At 48.2% G+C, this 24,531-nt stretch overlaps 1 protein-coding gene across 2 annotated transcripts in view; it reads right to left on the bottom strand.

Moving 5' to 3' along the window:
* The window catches only part of LTBP3 (latent transforming growth factor beta binding protein 3), a 375,622-nt gene that overhangs the window by 142,212 nt on the left and 208,879 nt on the right, over window positions 1-24,531 (bottom strand). For both annotated transcript variants that reach the window (XM_085625923.1, XM_085625924.1), the window contains exons 21-22: window positions 14,274-14,357; window positions 12,733-12,861 (exon numbers count right to left, since the gene is read on the bottom strand). In XM_085625923.1, coding sequence (XP_085482049.1) covers window positions 12,733-12,861; window positions 14,274-14,357 — 213 coding nt within the window. The remainder of the gene's footprint in view (window positions 1-12,732; window positions 12,862-14,273; window positions 14,358-24,531) is intronic.

Below are 24,531 nucleotides of genomic sequence, written 5' to 3'. Positions count from 1 at the left end.
GGTGCAGAACTAGTGAGAGTTCCAACAGTGTTGTGAACCAAGGTTGGCATGCCCATGTGGGAGCAACTAAGATTAGTTTGAGAGGCTGTTGTCGGAGCTTGCGTACCACTAGTCGAATCAGAGGGAGTGGCAGAAAAGCGTACGCAAATCTGCTTGACCAGTTCATCCATATCGCATTGCCCTTGGACAATGGGTGTGGAAACCTGGTGGCGAAGGTTGGGCATTTTGCGTTTCCGTGTGTAGCGAAGAGATCTATGTCTGGTTGGCTCCATATCTGGAAAAATGATAGAAGAACTTGGGGATGCAGTTCCCATTCGTGAATCTGTTGTGTTTGTCGACTTAACAGATCCGCAATCTGATTGTGAACTCCTAGAAGGTGTTCAGCAAGTAGATATATATTTTGTGGGATGGCCCATCTCCAAATGTTCTGTGTGAGCTGGGACATCTGCAGAGAATGTGTGCCTCCTTGTTTTTGTATGTAGTACATGGCTGTCATGTTGTCCATCCGGATTAGGACAGCTTTGTTTTGTACATGTACTTGGAATGATTTTAAAGCTAGAAATATTGCTAGTAGTTCCAGGTGATTGATGTGGAGCACTTTTTGTTGAGTGGTCCACTTGCCTTGGGTTGTGTGTCCGAGGAGATGGGCTCCCCATCCTGTGAGTGATGCGTCTGTCGTGAGCACTATCTGTGGAACAGGTTCGAGGAACGGCCGCCCTTTGGATACGTTTTTTGTGTTCTACCACTGCAGAGAGCGATGTGTGCGGCTGTCTACCAACACCAGATCTGTAAGTTGTCCTTGAGCCTGATTCCACTGATGTGCTAGACATTCCTGTAAGGGGCGCATTTGAAGTCTTGCATAAGGTACAATAAAAATGCAAGATGCCATCATGCCTATGAGTTGCATGAACACTCTGGCCGGGAGAGAGTGTTGGGCTTGTAATTTTGTGATGAGGATTTGTATGCTGGATATCCTGGCTGGACGGGATATGCTAGAGCTGTGGAGGTGTTTATTGTGGCCCCCAGATATTGGTGTTTATGAGAGGGCTGGAGATGCGACTTGGAGTAGCTGACTGTGAATCCAAAGCTGTGTATGTTTGGATGGTCTGGTGAGTGTGTTGAACACATTGGTTGAATGACTTGGCTTTTATTAGCCAGTCGTCTAGATATGGGAAGACATGGATATGTTGTCTTCTCAGCTGTGCTGCTACTACCGCAAGACATTTTGTGAATACTCTGGGTGCTGTGGTGACTCCGAATGGAAGGACTGTGAACTGATAGTGTTGTCCGTCCACTACAAACCTTAGATACTTCCTGTGAGCAGGATGTATGGGAATGTGGAAGTAAGCGTCCTTGAGATCTAGTGTGGCAAAGAAATCGCCTTGTTGCAGCAGCGGGAGCATTTGTTGGAGAGTGATCATATGAAAATGATCCGAGTGTATATATAGGTTGAGGGGTCTGAGGTCGAGTATCGGTCTTAGAGTCCCATACTTTTTGGGTATTAGGAAGTACAGCGAGTAAACCCCTGTTCCTTGATGTTGTAAGGGAACAGGCTCTATTGTGTGTTTTTGAAGCAGTGAGAGAACCTCTTGTTTTAGTAGCGTAAGATGATCTGTGGACATTGGACGCTGCTTGGGTGGTATGTGTGGAGGGGTACCTGTAAGTTCCAGGCAGTAACCATACTGGATAATCTGTCTGATCCACTTGTGTGTTGTGATGGAATTCCAGACAGGTAGGAACTGTGATAATCTCCCCCCGACCGGAGTGGAATGGTCTGGGGGAAGCAGAGGGAAGTCACTGTTTTGTAGTGGGGGAGGCGCAAGTGTTGTTATTACCTCTGCCTCTTCCTTTACTGTTATTCCTTCTGTATTCGCCTCTAAAATATCCTATATTGGGGGATGTTTGTGTGGTGACTTTAAACGAAGATGAGGTGTCTGCGCCCATGTTTCTGGAGGCTCCTCTATAGAAGGAGCGACAAAAGGAGCCACGTATTTGTGGAGACTGTAACGCTCTCATGGACTTAGCAGTCTCAGTGTCTTTCTTCATTTTTTCAAGTGCAGTGTCTACAGCCGGGTCAAAAAGTTGTTCTTGGTTGAACGGCTGGTTGAGGATGGTAGTCTGGACCTCCTACTTAAAGCCTGAAATGCGCAGCCAGGCATGTCGTCTAAGGAGTACACTGGTATTGATGGATCTAGAGGCAGTGTCTGCCACGTCAAGTGTGCGTTTAATTGACGCGTTTGAAATAAGATTGCCCTCTTGGATGAGATTATTTGCTTCGGTTTTATATTGGTCAGGCAAATGTTGTAATAGGGTTTCCAGTTGGTCATAGTGGGCCCTATCATGGGGGGCGTGGCTACGCAAGCCACGATGGCGGACGTGCATTGCTGAGGCTCCGTGCTCGGGCGCCTCTAACATCTAATCCCGAGCGTCACCGAGATCGGCAAACGGACCCAAAAACATCGGAACCTGTCCACATGGAGGTGCGGTACATGCGGAGGCCCGAAGACACTCACAACTCCTGAACAGGGCTTCTTTATACGGAACCACCCGTACCGCACCCCGGATCTCAAAATGGCGTCGGGAGTCCTCTGAGCGGACCCAGCGGCAGTGCGAGGAGAGGCCCAGGGACACTAACACACCGCGCCCAGCCCGACTCGACATCCGGACGCCGTGGACCTGCAGCGAACCGGCAAAGGACTACACAGAAAGCCACAGTGCAGGCGATTGCCGGCGTCCTCGATCCACCCGCCATCTTGAACACCGTGCACCCGGCACGAGCTCGAAGCGGGCCTCGACTCCCCCACTGGACATCCCAGGCACCCAGCGCAGTTTGCTCAAAGGGGGACCACGGGGAAGCAACGGATATTGGCGGGGGCGGCGTGATCCGGGGATTCCCAACTATCCGCATCGGACCCTGCCTGACCTCCACATGGTCGCCCGTATAACGCCTGACTTCACCGAACACCCTCGGCGAGGGCCCTGATCCCGCAGCGACCGCAGCGACAGCCCCTCCGGAAGCAACCAGGGGAGCTGACACACCGCGCCTCGTCCGACCCACCATCTGGACACAGCGGACCACCAGTGAACCTCCCCAGGGCATCAAGGGACGCCGGAGATCGGTGAGGGCCAGCGCGACAGACCACAACACCGGAGAGCACCAGCACCCGGCGTGAGATGGTAGCGGGCTCTGAACCCCTCACAGGACACTCCAGGTACCTAGCGTAGCTGGGGCATAGTGGGGTCAGGGAGGAACCACGACTTTCAGCAGGGGCGACGTGATCCCGGGCCCCTCAACCACCCAAAAAACTGACTTTGCCTGACTTTAATATGGCGGCCTGCATGATACCTGACTCCATAGCAAACCCCCAGCGAGGGCCCTGATCGTACAGCGACTGCAGCGATAGCCCCTCAACCTGCAAGGGGTGAGCCCTCAACCCACTGGGGCGACACAGGTGACCCTCCACTCGTACCACCGAGAACACGTGCTGTCTTCACGAGGGCGGCCTAACATTAGGAGCAAATCGCCCACAACTCCCCACACCTGACATAGGCGATTTCTATGCCCGGGTCGGCCTACACCACCCACCGCTTGGACTCCATGATGGAGTGTGGGAACCGGAATACCATCGAGGACTATCTCCTTTCGGTGACGCGCCCCCGCCATCCACCGACACCGCAGGGCCCCGCCTCTCTTATTTACTGACTTACTGCACCTCTAAGGACTTGCAAGACCCATCCAGCAGCAACGCCCCCCCACCACATAGGGTGAAGATGAGGAAACCAAAGCCTGCACAGCACAACGCAGTACCGGAAACTGCCCTGGAAAATATGCCGAAAGCTTCAAATTGGTCCCCCAGTGCAGCACCTTCACCGGACCTATCAATCTCGGGCAAACTGGACAAAGTCCTCACCGCCATCGAACTGTCCCGGTTATCTATGGAAGAAAGACTCGGTACATTGGTGACAGATGTCAACCTCCTCCGAGACGATCACCGCAAACTTGCTGACCGGGTAAGAACAGAGGAACGGGCGCTGGAGGAAATGCAGCCAACACTCCAAGGAATTCTCACCCGCTTATCCGCGGTGGAGGAGCGCGCACAGGACTTGGAAGGCCGCTCGCGACACTGTAACATCCGAGTGCTGGGACTACCGGAGGGCGTCGAGGGAGCAAACCCCATAGACTATATGGACACATGGCTTACATCCTTCACCCCAACATCAGGCCGAACAGCGTTCTTCTCAATTGAACGCGCCCACAGGGTGCCTGCCCGAAAACCCCCACCTGGCGCAGCCCCCAGGCCGCTGTTAGCTAAATTCCTACACTTCCGGGACCGCGATGCAGTACTCCGGGCGGCGCGACTGGCGGCGCCACTGCGGGTAGAGAACAAACAGATAATGATCTTCCCGGACTATGCCCGAGCAGTGCAGCAGCAAAGATCATCCTTCCTGGACGTAAAACGGAGACTGCGTGAAAATAACATTCAATATGCTCTGCTCTTCCCGGCCCGCATCAAGATCCTCCACAATGGCTCCTCCTTTTTCTTCACGACCGCAGAGGCCGCACATGACTGGGCAGACCAACACTGTACGCGGGCACCCAACACTCACCCCCAACGTGGCTCACCTCTCAAAACTTTCCGTGCTAGAAAACGCCCCATGAAACTCTGCACCACCGAGACGAAAATGGCGATCGGCACCCATGACTCGCCTGATCTAGAACAGATCATGAAGGAGAGGCGCGAAGCTTTGCAAGCAGCAATTGATCTATGCTCCACTCAGCGCTCGGAACCCATAGATCAGTCCCCGCATCTCTTCTCATCGGAAGGCGAAAACGACAGCGATGACACCACCTTGGGGGTTGACTCAGTGGCACCCCCCTACGTCACTCCATAAACGGCAGACGGACTGCTGGATGGACAAGCCTCTCCTCCCTCACCTTGAAACAGTCCAGTAATACAGACTGCCAAACTGTATCCTTATGAGCAATGTCCATTACATGCCCACTGCCAAGAGAGTAGGGTTTGCTACCCTGCAAGTGACGCGCATTGATCCTTCTGCATGCCCGTTTAGCGCGCGGCCTCGCACTTGCATGTCGCCACCCCCTATCATATAGAGCAGTTATCCCCCTCAGTGTTACGGGAGGAAGTTTGGACACACCGTTTCCCGAACGATGAGTCCTTTGTATTGGGACTGTTTCCCGAACCCCCACACGTTGTTTACATCCCAGTTCATACAAGTCCCATTCCATCATGGAACTCCACACCGTAGAACACCTGAGCAGCCAGGCTCACCCTTCACCTACTCTCCCCAGGCGCAGCGTATCCCTAGGAGACCACTTAATGACCTATCTAGTGGGCGCCTCACCCGACCCACACACAACATAAATTGCTCATGGCAACATTGACGAAAAACGCAGACATTAACATACTCACACTGAATACACGTGGTCTACACACCCCAAGTAAGCGTTACACGATCTATGCCTACGCGAAGCGGCAGAAAGCGTCTATCCTTTTCTTACAGGAAACCCACCTCGACTTAACAGAAGCAGGCAAGCTACACGCAAAGTGGCGCAGCCGCATATGTGCTACGACCTACTCATCATTTGCCCGTGGGGCGCTGATCTGGGTCCGCCCAGGGACCCCGTTCCGGGAGCTCAGACGGGTGGTGGACGGGGAGGGCAGATTTGCCCTACTAGAGGGACTCTTGGATGGTCAGGCTGTCCTTCTGGGAAGTGTGTATGCCCTGAACGTTGACCAGGACAAGTTTTGGGACCGACTCACGAAAACCCTAGCCCAATTCACACATGTACCCTGGATACTAGGGGGGACTACAATTGTATCCTGGACCCAGGTCTGGAACGTTCCCACCCCCCACTCCCACACTCCCCCACTCACAGGCAAATTGAGCGATTCAAGGCATGGGTCGCTCACTGGCCGCTCACGGATGCATGGAGACTGCACCACCCTCAAACACGCATATACTCCTTCCACTCCATCCCCCACAACCTACGAGTCTGGCTCGACCGTTTCCTATGTACGGCAACACTTCTCCCGCAAATATGTCACTCAGATTATCTAGGCAGGGTCGTCTCAGATCATGATGCACATCTCTTAAGCCTTCAGTGGAGGCCCCCACATCCCCCTGTCCCCACATGGCGCTTATCGCGAGACTGCCTGACGGACCAAGTCTTCACGCACGAGCAACGACGTAGCATTCAAGAATACTTTACTCACAATACGGGGACCGCGTCATCAATCCTAATTGAGTGGGACAGCTTTAAGGTGGTGGCCCGAGGGGAATGTATTAAACAGAGAGCCGGGGCGAAGCGTACCCTGGAGCAGGCCCTTGACAAAGCGGAAAAGCGGCTAGCTACTGCCACTAAGGCCGCCGACCAGTCAGCGGCAGCGGCGACACAAATCGCCCACGCCAAATCGGAGTACCAGGCAGCATGTGCGGACCTTCGGCGTCACAACTTTCGGGCCTATGCGACCCGAATGCATAAAGACCGCGACAAAACAGGCACACTGTTAGCGTGGCTAGCTAAACAAGACACGGAGGTGCGGCCCATCACCGCAATAATAAATCCTCACGGCACCCTGGTACAATCTAAGGATGAGATCCTCCAGGCATTCCATCAACATTACTCGGCAAGCTACAGTAACCCCCTATCACTGGAACAGGAGGCAGTTAACCACTTCCTAGACCCCCTCCCCCTCCCCCAGATATCTGACGCAGATAAGACGGATCTGGATGCGAAGATACAAACCACTGAGATTACACACGCAATACGAGCCCTAGCCCGTAACAAAGCTCCAGGTTTGGACGGGTTTCCACTCGAGTACTACGCCACCTTTGCCTCCCAACTGACCCCCCGCTTATCGACAGTGCTGGACACGGCGCTACAATCCGGCGAACTGCCCAGATCCATGAGAGAATCGGTGATCATAACGTTCCAGAAACCCAACCGTGATTCCCAGCTCCTAGCCTCCTATCAGCCTATTACGCTTCTCACAGCCGATTGTAAAATCCTAGGGAAAATCTTAGCGGATAGATACTCCCAAATTATACGCCCACTAGTGCAGCCCGACCAGTGCGGATTCGTCCCTGGCAGGAATACTTCTCAGAACATACGCCGTCTTTTTCACATCCAGGATCAGATTGGCGACCGCTTTCCCCGGGCGGCGTGCCTGGTCTTGGACCTCGAAAAGGCTTTCGATACCCTAACATGGCAGTTCCTTTTCCCAGTCCTCAGACGTGCTGGACTTGGCCCCACTCTCATAGCTTACTCCCGCCTTCTATATACCAAACTTACCTCCCGGGTCTGCCTTGGACGCTACATCTCCCCGGAATTCGCGATACATAGGGGCACACGACAAGGTTGCCCCCTCTCACCCCTATTATTCGCGCTCACTGTTGAACCTTTAGCTATCCGTCTCCGCCGGGAGGGACAAGGTTGGGGCATCCCACTCGCAGATACCACGCATTGTGTATCTATGTATGCTGACGACCTTCTTATCTATATACGGGACATCACAGCGGATCTCACCCTACTCGAGTCCGCCTTGACAGAATTTGCCAACGCCTCGGGCCTGAAAGTAAACTGGGATAAATCTATGGTGTATCCCCTACACCCGAGCGCCCTCCCCCCCCCCAGGAAATTTGGATTGGCAACCAGAAAATAAGCTGGACCGCGGAAGCCCCCCGATATCTTGTGATCCGCTTATACCACTCCCCCACCGACATCTTCGAGGGCAATCATCGTAGGGTACTCGCCAGTATACGATCCACAATTGGGTTCTGGCGGAGTCTCCCACTGGCCCCGATCGGTCAGGTAGCTCTCGCAAAAATGATACCGGTCCCACGACTGCTCTATTACTTTACCAACCTTCCAGTAATCCCGCCTGATCCTATTTTAAAGATTTGGACTCACTCCTTAGCTCCCTAATATGGGGTAAAGGACAACACAGGATTGCGCTGGCAAAATTAAAACTACCCACGACACAGGGAGGCCTCGGCGCTCCATCATTCGAAGCCTATTTTCTGGCGGCGCAGCTTCAGTGGCTTTCCTACTGGACGGCAGATAGGTACACATCCGAAACATACACTGCCGCAGGCCGGGTGACAGCACCAGAGTTGCGTCGCCTACTCATACCGGGATCCCGTCCCACAAGGACCTACCCCCTCCAAGTGGAAATAGCCCAGAAATGTGTCCAACGCATACACCGCATGACATCAAACCGACCCCCATATACACCATTACTACCATTAGTAGGCTGGCCCAAACACACCGGGTTTTTTACTCCTGCCATGCTCCAGGAATGGACATCCAGAGACATCGCCGAAGCAGAAATACTATTCGAAGAGGGACAACTTAGACCATACCAACAACTCGTTGACGACTATGACCTCCCCCCAGGTCAGTTCTTACTGCACCGCCAACTCCTCAGCCACTACTGACCATACTACGACCTCACACTAGGGGAGCCCCCCACACACCCAGTTCTTCACACAATATTACGAATGGGAGCAGGCCGCCATCTTACCACATGGTTGTACAAATCGATCACGGAATTGGCACCTCCACTACTAGAACTCCTGCGGACTCTCTGGGAGGAGGAAGCGGGACGGTCATTTCACGACAATGAATGGGAGAGAACGATTGAATTCTCCCAAAAAGTATCTAGGAATGCCCGTTTTAAGAATATACAATTTCACATTCTACATAGGGCTTATCTGACACCAGCACACCTTCAGCGTTTCTACCCCGATACGACTTTCCTTTGCCCCCGTTGTCAGGCGCAAGCTGCAGATTTTTACCATATGTTTTGAGCCTGCCCGGGTATCCAAGCCTATTGGTCGTCTATCCACACGGCGCTTCGAGACCTCACCGGACTCACCCACTTAACCACATGGGAGTGTTGTGCGTTGGGCATAATCGGATGGAGGAAACGTCACAAAATACCAATACACTTTGTCTCCCTAGCCCACCTACTGGCTAAACGCTGCATAGCTATGCACTGGAGCTCCCCTTCGGGCCCCCCGATCGCAGCATGGGTGGGGGCTGTACTCAAATGGGCTACAGCTGAGGAGGAAGCAGTGCGCGAGGAGGAAGCTAAAGGTATACGTAAAACCCCAATTTCCCTGGAATGGGCGCTCCTGCTACACCAATTCAAACAGTCCCGGTCCCACGATGACCCGATCACTGGCGCGGCAACCCACGACACCACACATCTACCTACTGTGCATGCCCACACAGCAGGGGACCCCTCCCGATTACTCTCACCTCCCTAGGGCCCGCTAGTCTTCCGCTCCCACTAACCCAACACACTAACCTATCCCCTGCACCCGCCCGCACACCCATATCCTCCTTATCGAGATGCAGCTGTGCCGCCAATTAGATACCAGAGAAACCATAACATCCGTCTGGCCCGGCCACCTAGAATTCCATGACGACCCCTGGTTTGGTTCTCCCCCCCCGGTTTTCTTTTTGGCAAACACCCGCTACAGCGCATACAGCATCTACCCAAAATTGACACAAATGTAAATTTCTATAATGATAATAGCTGATTTAGATGCACATGTACAATTTTCATGCGTACAAAATGCACATGCTCAACGACTGTAATAACAAATGCCAATAAAAAGAATTAAGACAAAAAATAGTGGGCCCTATCATATCTAGCCAGCAGCACTTGCGTGTTGGCTATGTGCCTGTGATTGGCTGCCTGCGCAACTACCCTTTTGCCAGAAGCGTCTAGTAATTTGGATTCTCTATCAGAGGGTGGCGCATCCCCAGAGGTTTGTGAGTTTGCGTGCTTTCTAGCGTTGGAAACTACTAGAGAATCCAAAGGCAGATGTCCCTTAATGTAAGCAGGGTCTTCAGGGGCAGGTCTATATCTTTTATCGATTCTAGGGTTAAGAATCCTGGCACGTACGGGATCTTTGAACACTTCAGGGGCATACTTAATGACTCCCTTGATCATTGGCAATATTCGCACTGTCTTTTGGGACTGTTCGAATGTATCCAAAAGGAAGTCTTCCTCTGCTGTGTCTGAGTGCATTGTGACGAAGTGATAAACTGCAGCCCTATTAAGCAGTTGTCCAAAAGCAATATTGTCGTCTGGGGGAGATGGTTTTGAGGGGTATGGCTGGGGGCTTGGGAGGTCTGGTAGATCTGTTGGGACAGGGTACTCCCAATCATCTTGTGGTGGGTGGTCTGGATCTGTGAACGGGTCATTTGGGTCACCCCCCACCCCTTGGTCATCATTATCATCACCTGGAGGTGGTGTATGTGGTGGAGAAGTTACAGGCAGAGGTGGTGTAACAGATTTCGGGAGAGGAGGTGGGTTAGAAGGAAGTACAGGAGAAGGAGGAGGCATAGGTAATGTAGCAGAGTCCTTTTTCACAGGCACTGGAGTGGCAGGTGCTGTGTCTAATTTCCTCTTTTTACATGGCACATCTGTGACATGTCCTTTTTTAGGATTAATATAAATCTTTTTCTGCTTAGGATCGACAGGATCCGGGTGAAAAAGTTCCTCTTCCTCAGGAACCACCTTCGATGTATATGTTTTCGGTTCCGAGCGTGGCTGGTGTTGATTTTTATGGTCTTTGGCCTTAGGAGGCGTGGTAGAGTCCTTAGGCTTGTCTTTTGGTTCCGAGGGTCTTGGTTTCGGAGCCGAAGCGGGATCTTTAAGCTTGGAAGTGTTAGAAGCCGGCTTATCCACGGACCTCGATTTTTTCAGGGCTGATTTGTCTTTGGAGGTGGAAGGCGTCGTAACCGATTTCGGAGCAGAGTGTTACTTTGGGTTCGGTGCCGAAGGGGCCGGCGGGACTATAATGTGAGGTTTGCTCGGTAACGAGCCACTGGAAGGCTTGTCTTTTTTCTTCAGAGCCGGGCCCGGAGGCGGGGCTTCTGAAGTGTGTTTTCGGTTGTGACTGGGGCCAACAGGTGAAGTCTTGACCAGTGCCTTCGGTTTTGGTGGTGGGGTTGGGGTAGGGGCAGTAGTACTCACTCGCTTACCAGGAGTGATGGGTCGTCTGAGCCGTCTGCCTCTGACACGATTTCGAGAGCTTCGGAATCTTCTTCTGGGACATCCGGGCCTTCGTTGAAGATGTCCTCTGGTTCCGGAGCTGATCTGTGCGCCATGATGTGACGTCGAGCCCTTCACTCTCGAATAGTCTTCTTCGATCGAAAGGATGCGCAGACTGGTCAACTGGACTCATCGTGTTCAGGTGAAAGGCACAGATTGCAGACCTTGTGATGGTCACTATGCGGGTATTTTGCTCCACACTGGGGGCATTTCTTGAATGGTGTCCTTTCCATGAGCCGTAGGCCTTACGGCGTGGATAGGCCCAGCGGCCCACGTCGACGACCGGAATCGAGCCGATGAAAGGCACGTCGAAGATGAAGATGTTCGAAATCAATCTGAAGAGTTTGTGGAAGTTTTGCACGTCGAAAAAGTTTGAAATGGAGATTTCGAACCGGAGCAAAAAATTGCATCCGAACCCAATGGCGGAAAAAAACAATCTAAGGATAGAGTCGATGCCCATGCGCACTATACTCCAAGGGAGGAGTCGCCTATCTCGTGACTACAAAGACTTCTTCCAAGACAACAACAACGTGCAAGCATCCGAGCCCAACACCAGATGGCGATCTAATGCAAGTGTGTGATCTGCAGCTCATATGCCTCAAACACAGTATTATGTAAATCTACCTAAAAAAATAACATTCTTACCTTCTCTATCCTGTCCCAATATATTCTTGACACCACAATACTTGTGTCTGAATACTCCATCGTACATATATTTCATGGGATTGTTATATTAAACCAAAGGTAGGCAACAGCACTAGGGTGCACACTTCTCACCTGGAAGGGCTATGTCTAATAGAAAGTGGGCACTAGGGCCACTGAGTAAGCTTCCATGGACAGGAAATTTCTAAGCAATAGTGGGAAGTGGCACAATTGTGAAGATTCCTCAAGGGAAGGCTATGTGTAATCAAGTTTAGGCAAAAATGCCAGTGTTTATGCCTCACCTTGGAGGACTGCATCTATTCAAAATTAGGCAATTGCCCAATTGTACTCATCGCTCCTGTGAGGATTATGTCAAATAAAAAGTCAATGGTAGCACCTGTTCATGTATCTGCTAGGAAAGGATCAAGATGATTCTGTACATGTGACATTCAGATATGATTGCCCGAATGTCTACCGGACACCCATACAAGAGGAATGGTGATATTTCAAAAATAAATTTCTATTTAGTTAATTGCACCAAATCAGGTGACACTTTTTATTTTGGAGACATTAAAAGTGATAAGTGGAATGTTTGAATGAATCTCAGACACTGGTTCTTACTATGTGCAGAATTCATTTCATTTCATTTCATAAGGCTTTATTCGAACATAAAACAAGTTCATAAAAGCACACATTAAAAACAACATAAATATGGCATATACACTAAATTAAATACAGAGACAGAAAATTTCATCAGCATAAAATAGTTAAAAAAGCATACTTTTCCTAGCATTAATGGATTTAAGTAGGAAAGTAGCAGTATAAAAACACACATCCGGATAATGCAAGTTAAAAAGTAAACTCATACAGTCTTGTAACGATCTAACAGAATTCTATTCCACTGGTGCCTTCGCTCACTGCTTTTTATTTTAGTGGATTTGACACACTAATATCATGGCTCCTACTGTAATCAAGCTTGATACACCCCCTGACTTACCTACGCACTCCAGCAGGTTGCCGTCATAGTAAAAACCCTGCTTGCAGTAACACTCATAACCGGGCTGGGTGTTAATACATTTGCCTTCCTTGCAGATCTCTTCTCCAAAGAGTATGCACTCATCAATGTCTGCAAGAAAATAAGAAAAATATAAGTAACCATGAGCAGAGGGCTGGGCGGCCAAGCTACAATGGATAGCAAAGGGGCCAGCAAGGACCAGTTCGGAGATGAAGTAAAGAAGAAGAGTGGTTGAGAGGGAAGAGCATGAGTGAGACAAGCTAGAGATGAGGACGAAAAACCACAGAGCACTGGGGGTGAACTAATTACCAAGCATTTGCAAAGCCAATAGGTCAGGTTTTAAAAGAATGTTGTATGGTAATGTGAAGCATTACAAGTAAAAAGCATGGGAATTAATATGCATTTGTGTAAAAGCAATTAACTGTAAAATAATATTGATGTGGGTTAAAAAGCCAAGTAAAAGTTGCACTGTCAAGTCAGGCCTCAAAATCCATGTAGGTTAACGACTGCCCCCATCCAATCTGTGCTGCTGCCAGAAAAAACAACATTAATGATCTAGTTATCTGACACACTTTAAAAGTATTACAATATCATGTGTACCTACGGGAGCTGGACAAAAAAACAAAATGATTACAGCTGTGTGGAGGCCAAGCACTTTCTTTATGGAAACAGACACCTTCTGCCTAACCAAAACATGCATTTCTGTCTCCCAACATGTGGGCAGAGCCAAAGCCCCGCTCTAGTAATGCTTACATAATAGTCTGGTGACAGCTGAGGTGTCAGGATGGACTATAAAAAGCAGACACAAGTTTGCACATCTCTGTAAAATGGACAGGGTGAGGTGACACACAACAGTAATATGGTGTCTCTCTAGCATCAAGTTTCACTGCATGCTCCCCAGCAGCAGATATCACTCCCATGCCACTTTTCTATTGCTCTTGTCATCACCCTTCTCATTCCCCACACAAGTCATTAACACAGTTGCCCAAAGCATAGTACATCTCTTAATCCTCTCTTTCCATTCAGCTTTTACCCTCGTTAAACCTATCCAGTGTGTCATCATTATATCTGGTGACATTATTCCTAGATGTGGTGTTCACCACTGAGTTCTTCCCCATACTATTGTTTCTACCCTATCCATGCATTCTGTGCTTCCTTCAGTGTGCTGCCTTTACCTCTGGGTACTGCTTTTACTTCTAGTTGATTCTACTATCTTTTGTGTGCTCCCACATTGGTATACTTCACTTATATATAGGAGGGAAACTATCACATCAATGTAGCTTCTATCCTTATGCTCTGTATTTTCTCTCGATGCCACTATTATCGCTGTGAGGTATCAGCTTTGTATACTGGGTTCCGGAACAGTGCGGAGCCTAATTTCTATTTTTTAGGAAATGCCTCATAAATCAAATGGTGAAGAAACTCCTGAGGCGAACAAAGATCCTTGCCTTTATTTAGAGAGGATGGATATTTTAAGAATCTTGCCATTTAAAGAAACCTTTATCCTTTATAGCTGCTCTTACCCCTGTGTGCTGGCATCCCGTAGTTGATTATATTGTCTTCAAGTATGAAGCCTTTTCCATCCGGACACAAGGAGACAAACTCAGCTGAAAGTATACCAACCATGATGTTAGTGATACAAGACATAAGGATGCACAGTGAGATGGTATGCAGGGTGAGTGGAATCACTTCTGAATGAGCGTGTGTAGGCTCATATTGGATCCAAGTTGCTAAATTTTCTCATGACAACAACAATTTAAAAAGCTCAAAACATCTTCAGTGAGTAAAATATGGATAAATAGCAGCAACAAATCAACACAGATAACTAAATATTTTATGTTTATTTATTGAACAATGCATGGGGAGTCCATTCAATGGCCAGGTAGTTACCAGTGTACATAAAGTTAGGGCAACACAACTGGAACTTTTACTGTACTGATTATATCTCTAGTGAAGTTTCATGGTAAAAACATTTACTTGCATAAAAACATCAAAACTCAGGTGTTAGAGGAGTGAGTAAAACAATTATTTTAATTATCAAAAGAGATATCTGTCACATCACCAGATAGAGGATTCCTGATAAAGTATGGTTTATTACATATGATCCCAGCTCTCTCTTGAGGAAATCTACACTGAAGTCATAAGTATTTAAATAGTTCCACCCACATGTGGGAATCCAGGAGCACTTCTTTATAGATCACCTTCATAAGTATAGACATTCGCCTTTTTTCAGGACGGTCTGCAAAATCGTTCAAGAAAGAACATAATATGCAGCCTCAACCCAGGCTACAGTGGTGAGATTCTCCAGATTGTATTTACAAAAGGGTCAATGTACCCATGTATTTGTATAATTTAGGTAAATGTCTTTTTACAAACCCTTTTCTGTTAAAGTAAGTGATGAAGAATAGTAAGGCAGTGTAGCACCATAGGCTGTATTATGTGAGTTTTAAACAGTGTGTGTGCCTTTAAGGACCCAGAGACCACCAGTATCCTATCATACCTAAAAGGTGGCAGCTGCCTCACATCCTTGTTGAGGGGAAGTGTTAGTGAGATCTAAGTCCAATAATTTCCTCTGTTGTGTCCACCGGGGAGGAGGGAGGGCCGCTTATGACTTCAATGGAGATTCCCCCAAGAGAGATCTGGGATTACAGGTAAGAAACCATACCTTCTCTCTTGCGGGATCTCCATTGATAGTCATAAGCACTTGAATAGAATAGCATGCCCATCCCCAGAATATGCGGTGGAAAAACAGAGAGAAGATAGACTGGATTAAGCAAATACATTTCTGAGGGAGGGTTGTCCTACTAGAGCTCTGCCTGAGCATCCGAGTACAAACAATAGTGCTTGGTGAATGTGTGAACTGATCGCCATGTGGCCGCTTTACAAATCTCCGCAATAGGGACATTTCTCTTCAAAGTGGCGGTAGCTGCTTTGCCCCTAGTAGGATATGCCTTAGGTCTAGCTGACAAGGTCTTGTTGGCTTTTTGGAAACATATCAGTATACAAGATACTATCCACCGGGAGATGGATTGTTTGGAAGTGGCCAAACCTGTATGGACCGGGCCATAATTGATGAACAGTTCGTTGCTGCAGGGATGCCTTATGAATGGGTTCGAAAGGGTCCTGCATAAGACAGGAAACAACTATGTTTAGCTACCAAAGACGAGAAGGAAGCCTGATGGGAGGGAAAACCTTCTTCAACCCTTAAAAAATCCTTGAATATCGGGATTTTGAAAAAAAGGTTTTGTGAAAGACATTTTCTGTAGGCTGTGAGGGCTGCCAAGTGAACTTTTATGGAAGAGAATTGTTAGCCAGATTTTGCCAAATGGAGAAGGTAGGGACGAATGACATCTTCCTGGCAAGTTACAGGGTCTATGTTCTTGGAGGAACACCAAATGCAAAATCTCTTCCCAATATGCCGATTAGCCTCTTTGAGGATTTCCATGCAGTCTTATGGCAGGTTCAGGCGTCCATACTGCACTAGCTCAGGAACCATGCTGTCAAATTCAAGGAGAGACTAGGGTGAACCATCTGGCCTCCGAACTTAGTTAGCAGGTCTGGTCTGCATGACAGCCTGAAATGTGGACACTCTGGCTGGTGAAGAAGGTCCGTGAAACACCACTGACCATTGACGTGGCCACTCCAGGGCTATTAGGATGATTCTGGCTCTCGAGCAGGACAGTTTGATGAGGACTGACGGGATTAGTGGGACTGGAGGGAAGGCAAAAAGAAATTTGCCAGACAAGTCTATCCATAAGACATTCCCCAGAGTCCATGGTTGGAAGTATCTTGAGGCAAAGCCTTGGAATTCTTTGTTTTCTGCGGTGGCGAACAAGTGCCCTATAGCCTGAAGATTTCTTGGACAGAGTCATTGTGAAGAACCCATTCTTGGTTTTCTTGCAGATCCCTGCATTTTGTACACCTGGGAGGTGAGTTTCCATGATCCACAGATTCCTGGCTAGGAGCCATCTCCAAATTGTTTGGGCTTCATGGTATAAGGATCTGGACCTCGTTTCCCCCTGCTTGTTGAGGTAGTACATGGGGGTTGTATTGTCTATCTGAACAAGAAGGGGCTGGGTCTTGAATGAAGGCCAGAACGTTTTTAGGGCTAGGTGTACCGTCCGGAACTCGAGGAGATTGATATAAGTCATCTTTCTTGGAAACCATGAGCCCTGAATTTGGAGATGATCCATGCTCCTCACCCCAGTAGCGATGCATCTGTCACTATGGTCTAAGAGGGAACCTGTTGGTGAAAAGGCATTTCTCAAAGCAGGTTGTTTGGAGAGCATCACCATGTTGGAGAAAGCTTTGCATGAGGGGAGAGAATGATCTTGTCCTTCCAGTTGCCGTTGAATGGGTCCCACTGGCCATCGAGATACTCCTGAAGAGACACATGTGGAGTTGTGCATTCACAGTGAGGAAGATACATGAGGCCATGGAGCTAAGGAGAGATGACACTGACCTGACTGTGGAACGAGAGGATTTCATGACAGAGTGAAACTCCAGACGGATCAATACCAGTCTCTCCTCCAAAGGACACACTCTTGCCTGCATGGTGTTGATTGAAGCTCCTAAATACTGCAGACTCTGCACTGGTGGTTGACTTGCTGTAGTTGATGTGAAGACCCAGCCGTCGAAGGACATCGCATGTCCAGTTGTAATGCAGTGGTGTTTCTTGTGGAGTGGATGCCTTGATTAACCAATTATCTAGGTAGGGGTAGATGAAGATTCCATGTTTTCTGAGGTGGGCAGCTACTGCAAAGTTCTGGGTGCGGCCTTGAGGCCAAATGGAAGAACTTGGTTCTGATAATGATCCTGCTCACAACAAACCTCAAGAATTTGCGTTCTTGGTGATGGGTACATGAAAGTACGCATCTTGGAGGTCTATGGAGCAGAGCCAATCTCCCTGGTGTAATTGGGATAGATCTGATGCAATGCCAGCATCCAGCATCCAATCCTTTTCTTGCCGAATCCAGTTGGTGGCTATTTTCACATCAAGAATGTGTCTGAATTTGTTCTTGTCTTTCTTCTTCACTAGAAAATATCTGGAGTAAATGCCTGTTCCCAGTTGTTTGTCGGGAACAACCTCCACCGCATGTTTCTGCAGCAAAATGATGACTTCCGACCAAACTATTTGTAGATGTTGATTGGATGGCTTTGGTGGTATTTTCGGAGGAGGACATCAAACAATATTCTGAACCCAGGCCTCTTTTGTGACCTCTTGCCACTCTGCCAGGCAATGAGAAATGCTTCCCCCTACTGGAGTGGAGAATGGAAGAGAGGGAAGATTCATGGTTTGGTGCCTGTTGTAGTCACTTCCTTTAAGATATCCTCCTACAAAACAACTAGACGGTAAGCTGGACATGGAAGATGGTTATCAGATGTTGCCCATCTTCCCATCTCACCAATGATTTCGCCAATTAATTTGTCAGGGTCCGGTTTAGAGTTCATTGTGCTTCTGTTTGACTTGTCTTAAGCACCATACTGCTTCAGGATGCTCCTCGGGCCGATAGCAGAGCTTTTCAGGTCCACTGGTTTCCATCTTATTTATCTGGATGGGCTTCTGCTCTTGGACCAATCTCAGGATGAGCTGTTGAGTAAGCTAACACTAATAATGGACTTATTGCCAAATTCTGGCTTCAATATCAACTGGGAGAAATATGATCCAACACCTAACCAATCCATGGCATTCTTGAAGTTCTTGATCAATTCAGTGCAAGCAAATCTCCATCTTCCAAGAAAGAAAGTGGTCAATATCTGAAATGAGCTGAGGAGAAGCCTCTCAATGGACAAGATCTTGCTGTGCAACCTAATGTGAGTAGTAGGCCTCTTGTTGCCGTCGATTCTTGTTATTTTTCAAGGGTACTTGCTTTATTAGGCGTTTTAGAGGCTGAATGTACTTCATCTTTGTAAGTACCTCAGCTTCTCAGACCTGATCTATTTGACTATGGATGCCAGAACAGAACTCTAGAGGTGGCTAGATCACATGGAGGCCTGAAATAGCAGAGAAAGTTCTGAGAAGACCAGTTGCTTTCAATGGGGGTGCAGGCTGTGGCAACATAGCTTCAGGAAACCGCTGGTCAACAGGAGAGACCAAGCTACACATCAAATTCTTGAAGCTCCTTGCCGGCTTTTTCGCAAAGAGGTACCTGATGAAAGACAGGGTGTCATGATGTATCCTCCTTCAGATGGACAATGTGTGGGTGGTCAGGTACATCAACTGCCTTGGGGGGGAGGAGGGAGGGTACCAGATCCAGGTTGCTGGCGGAACTAGCCAAGGGCTTTTGCACCTTTGAATGGACAAATAGATATCAGAGGTGCCAGGACTTCTTCTGGGGAACGTGATTGTAGACTGGAATTCCAGGCACCTGAAGGATCCCAGTAACTGAATGAGGGATCCGGTGGTCTTTCAGAGCTTGATGAACGAATGGAGCCATGCAAGAAGAACCTTTTGCATCATGTCTCAGTCACCAGATATAGAAGTATGACAACTGGTGTGAGAAAGTGGCTCTGTATATACTGTTCCCAAATAGGTACAGGGTGTACAGAGTCCACAGTCCCCAGAGGCTTGGCAGAGGCTAAAGTTAGATATAACCTTACTCTCTAAAGTGGCAGCTTGGTCGAGCAGTAAGGCAGTATCAGAGGACAGTGTAAAGCATTTGTTGTACACACTCAGTCAGCAAATGGGCTCACACACTCAATAACTGAACTCTAGGCCAATGGTTTATATATAAAAAATATATGCTTGTTTTATTTTAGAACCAACAATTGGAATTAAAATATACTTTCTCAGAATGAGATGCTTTATATAAATACTTTTGCAATATGCAATTGACTTTTGTAAACAGTTACAAGTGGTGGCAATAGGCAACACTATTTTAAACACAATAATGCATTGAGTTCAATGGAAGTTTCATGTTATTTGCCACAGATTACTTTTAGGATTACTTTTGGAATTCCAGGACTGGATCCTAGATTCAGTCCTGGGTCAGTACTTGGAATCAAGTGATAAAAGTTGACTTAATTACTGTAATGATTTTTAGACAATATTTTGCTATTTTAAAAGTTGACACTTAGAAAATATTTAATAGAAAACAGTCAATGATTCCCTATGGCAGAAAATTCAAGTTGCAGGTATAGTATGTTCTCGTTACTTTTGTAATCCAGTACTGGGTGCCTAGACTCAGTACTGGGACCGTTATCCAAAACAGGTAAGTAATTACGTTTTCAGATATTATACGATTTTTAAAGAATATTTAAAGATTGCAGAAATCGACACAGAAGAAATTTCACAGAAAAACAGTCAATGATTTCCTATGGAAGAAAATTGGGTTACTGGTAAGTACAGTTGTAAGTAGTTTTCAGAGTCAGTGCTGGGCACCAAGATTCAGCACTGGGAGCTCACATAAGAGCAGGTGAGTATTTTCGTTTTCGGTACTCGGCTGATTTTTGGTGAATATTTTAGGTTTTGAAAAGTCCACACTTAGAAGAAATTTCAGAAAAAGCCAGTCAATGTTACCCCATGGAGAAAATTGAGTTATCGGTTTAAAAGTAAGTACTCGACTGGCAGAGTTAAGGTTCTGGGAATAGACTCAGGGGTCTCCCAGGGTCAGGTAGGTACAGTTAGTTCACCCCCAGCGGCACAAGGGCGCCCGGGTGCAGAGAGAGTTAGGCCCAATGTTATACTATGAGAGGTAGGAGGGCCTTGGTTGGTGGCTGCTGACTAGCAGGCCATGCGGCTGTGGGAGCTGGGCTCCTGGTCACTTACTCAGGGCAAGTGGGGAAGTAGATAGGTGTAGAGGTTGCACTGCCAGGGCCACTCGGGCGGCTGGGTGCAGGGTGCTTTTGAGCCTTCGGGCGCTCAATTGATTTCAATGGGAAATCTCCGGTTTAGAAAAAGACTGCAAGCTCGGGGACGAGGATTCTTCAGGTGCCACCACCACTTCAAGAGGTAAGTTGGGTAGTTGGAGGATAGGTAGGTACTCCGGGAATGGGCACAGGGGGCCGCAGGGCGCCAGGTGCAGGGGTGCCTTTTGGTGTGGGAAATCTTACCCTCTGTTGATCGCGGTTGGGGGGGCACCTTGTTCTGAGGCTGCAGGCTTCTTCAGGAGTGTCGAGGGAGGTCCTTGGGTGCCGGACTCGGGGTCACAGTCGCCGTGGGGTCGTCCTCGTGGTCTTTGTTCGCTCCGGCACAGGCCAGGCTTGGCTGGTGCAGAGTGTGCTGGGTTCGCGGTTCCGGGCTGCTGCCAGGGATTGGAAGTAGATTTTGAGTAGAGCCTCTACTCATGGGAGTCCCAGGGACTCTGAGTCAAAAGGTAGCCAGGTTCGAGGGTCAACAGGCCGGTAGGGCTGGGGCCAAAGCAGTTTGTGTCTTCCTCTTCTTAGCAGATGCAGGGCAGGTCTTCTTTCTTCTAGCTCTTCTTCGGATTTTGGAATCTGGAATCTGGGGAAGGAAGGTTCAGGGTGCCCCTAAATACTAGATTTAGGGGCATTACAGGTAGGTGAAGGGCAGGGACCAATGGGTCCCTGTCCTGGGGTGGGTACACCCCCTATCCTGCCTCTCTCCTGTGGGAGGGGTGCATTAGCCTAGTCCTGATAGGGTAGGGCTTCCCATCTTCAAGATTGCGAGAGCCCGGAGATGTGCTTCACCTCAACTCCCCCACCTGAGAGGTGTGGTTGGCAGGCTGGCACATCCCCTGTCCTTATTTGGGGTTTCCGGCCAAGCTTCCCGCCAGAGTGGGGGGTTGCAGTGGCCTGGGGAAGCTCACACCCTTTTCTCATTTGTAAATCCAGTTTGATCATTTGTAAATATTTTACACTTGCACCTGTATATATTGGGTTCACATCACCACAGTCACTGAGCACTCACTTCACTGCATTATTTGTCACTATCTGTCTTGACAGCCTTATAAGTTAAAATAAATATTCTGATTGCATTTTTCAGAAAAAAGTGAGTCCGACACTCTATGAATTGAATTTGAATTTCTTTCACAACTTCTTGGTTTGTGTTCAGTATCTAAGTTGAATGGTACCTTCAAGAAAATATATGCTTTTGTCTTTGTAAAGAAATAGTTCCTTTTCCCAACAGAACCACTGTAGCTTATCTGTGGTTGCTTCTGGAGCCAAAATGGGAGATGTCCAGGACGTGGTTTGCTTTGATGAACTGGGCGTTGATGGCCTTCTCGGTGACCTTGGCTGAACCCCTGCAGGTGAGAGCCCACACTCTCTGAGGCCAGAAACAATGGCTGCTCTGGAGGAAGGTGTTCACACCTAATCCAGCAAGGTGGCTAGTGATTTAGCATATCAAGGCCAGGGGCTTCAAAGCCCCTGTCGTCTTTGATATGCAACCCTAGCTTCTCCCAGACCTGGAAGAGGCAACCTCTTGCCCTTCGGTCATTTGGCACCAGGACAACCAGGAAATTAGCTATGTAGTAGGCGTGTTGCACCACCAGGCTAGTCACACCCCTAAGGTGGGCTCCCTGATGTGCTCCACGAAGGAAGGATTCTATCATCTTGATTTTGAGACAACCTGCCTGCCTGCTCCTGTTCCGACAATTGCGACAACCTGACTCGTCCTGCAGCTCTGCATCCTCCAAAAGTCTCAGTGGGATGCCAGCACTTCGCCAACCAGCCACCATATCCCTTGAAGAGGAGGAGCCACTTCCCTGCAACCTGCAGGCCCCAACCGCAGCGTCCGGTTCACCTCTCCGCTGACCACTGGGCCTACCAATTCAGCAGCCACCCAGGAGGAGATCACCATGCTCCGAGGAGGTCAGATGCATCGCTCCACCGAGATTGGAGATGCCAGAACCCACTGGAACTGCCCTGCACCAACACTCGAGGTACTGGACCCATTGCAGCAAGCAAGGCTTGTTTGTAGTCCAATCTGGACTACAACCCCATCAAATCTGATCAGCCGATGAGGGACATGAGCATTTCAGAGGAGAGCACTGAGAATGGCCCAGCAGCCCTTTTTTACCCCCCTCTGCAGGTCTGACCAAGAGCTGTGAGCGCCTTCGAATCATGGGAACAGTCGACCACAACCCTCTGCACCTGAACTCTCCGGCCCGGGTCCACAACCATCAACTGTGCCCCCCTGCTCCCAAGAGCCTCACAAACTGAGCTCCCCATTGGGAACTCCCAGACTTGTCCCCAAGTCCCTCTCTGCAGCCTATGTCTAGGTGCCCTTCCTTTGTTAACGGTATAGTGCACAAGGCTACCAACCCGTCCGGCACATCTGCACCCGGACACTCCAGGGCAGGTAAACCCGAGCAGCTGGTGGATCTTGTGACCTTGACCCCCTAGCACTTTAAGTCCTAAAGGGGATCCCCAAAATATGATTGCAAATACTTGTATGCAGTATATGTTTCTTTCTCCATAGGAAAGTATTTCAGCGTAACAGTGCATATGTGTAACATTTGTGCTTAACTGTAAAAATTGATAACTCAAAAAGTACTTGCCCAATTACAAAGTTCTTGGTGTTAAAAATTCCATAACAATACATGTTATTTTTCTAAAGTGGTCTTGAGTTTTTTAGAGAGGCATTGTCTCATTTATTGACTCTGAGTACATCAAATGCTAAACACTTCCCTCTGATAAACCTAAACTGCTCGCCCACACTACCAAAAAAGAGAGCATTTGGTATTATTTATTAAGCCCTGTAAGCCGGTAAGGGTCATCTGGACTTTCTACAAAGTGTAACTCATTTTGGTACACTACATAAAAAAGGCAGCTTCCTTACAGGTAGGTACTGGGGCAAATATTGTGTAAGGATTTTTATATGCATGTAAGGAGTTTCAAGAGTGCTTGTTTTTTGGATGGAAGTCAGTGGAGGTCTTTCAGCTGTGGGATGATGTGACTGCAGGGTGGGAAGTTCATGTGAGCCTGGCCAATTAATTTTGTATGGTCAGGAGTCTTCTAATCAGTTGAGGATTGATTTGGAATAGAGTGCATTTAATAAAGCTTAAAATAGGTATTCACTGTACATGGCTGATCTGGGAAAATAAAAAGTTGTGAGCATAATCCTCACCATCGTGTCCTTTATAAAGCTGAAACTTTCTTTAATGTTTAGTAGGAAATTAAAAAATGTCCATACATATCTAGGATATGTATAAATATGGATGGGATCAGTGGTGTGTGATGACTGCAAAAGAGGAGGTGGTCCACGTACAGGGATATTCTACCTTCCAAGCTGTTTTCCCATTGGAAGCCTTGAACCTATGCGTCACACCCGATGCACCCCAGGAGGGGTCTATCACCAGCATGAACAGAAAGGATGAGAGCGGGCAGCCCTGTCAAGGGCCCCTTCTAAGAACAAAAGGGGATCGGAAGGGTCCCTTTCACACCAACTGTGGCTTATGGATTTTTGTATAAGATCGCCATGTAGGAAAGCAACTTTGCGCAAAGGATCATCTTACATAAGACTTGAAGAGAAGTCCTAGTTTAGTGAATTGAAATACTTCTCCACCTTAGACAATCTAACTGGCAATATCTTGGCAAATATTTTGACTTCAACATTTAGAAGGGATATAGGATGGTACGAGGAACAGCAGTCTGGTTGCCCGCCTGATTTTGGAGCAACCACAATTGTGGATATATCAAGGTCTTCGAGAAGAGTGCCCTCCTGCATTGATTTAAGGGTCTTATTTAGGAGGTGAAATATCAAAGGTGATTTAAAGTGCCTGTAATATTCTTCTGGAAAACCATTAGGTCCTCGGCTTTCCCTGGCTGCATATTAGCAAACTCCTCTTCAGTTATAGGCATTCCCAGGTCTGCCCAATC

This window comes from Triturus cristatus, chromosome 9 (genome assembly GCF_964204655.1).
Source record: "Triturus cristatus chromosome 9, aTriCri1.1, whole genome shotgun sequence".
Classification (NCBI taxonomy): domain Eukaryota; kingdom Metazoa; phylum Chordata; class Amphibia; order Caudata; family Salamandridae; genus Triturus; species Triturus cristatus.
Note: the sequence above shows the minus strand (reverse complement) of the source record. Positions and strands in the feature narration are given on the sequence as shown.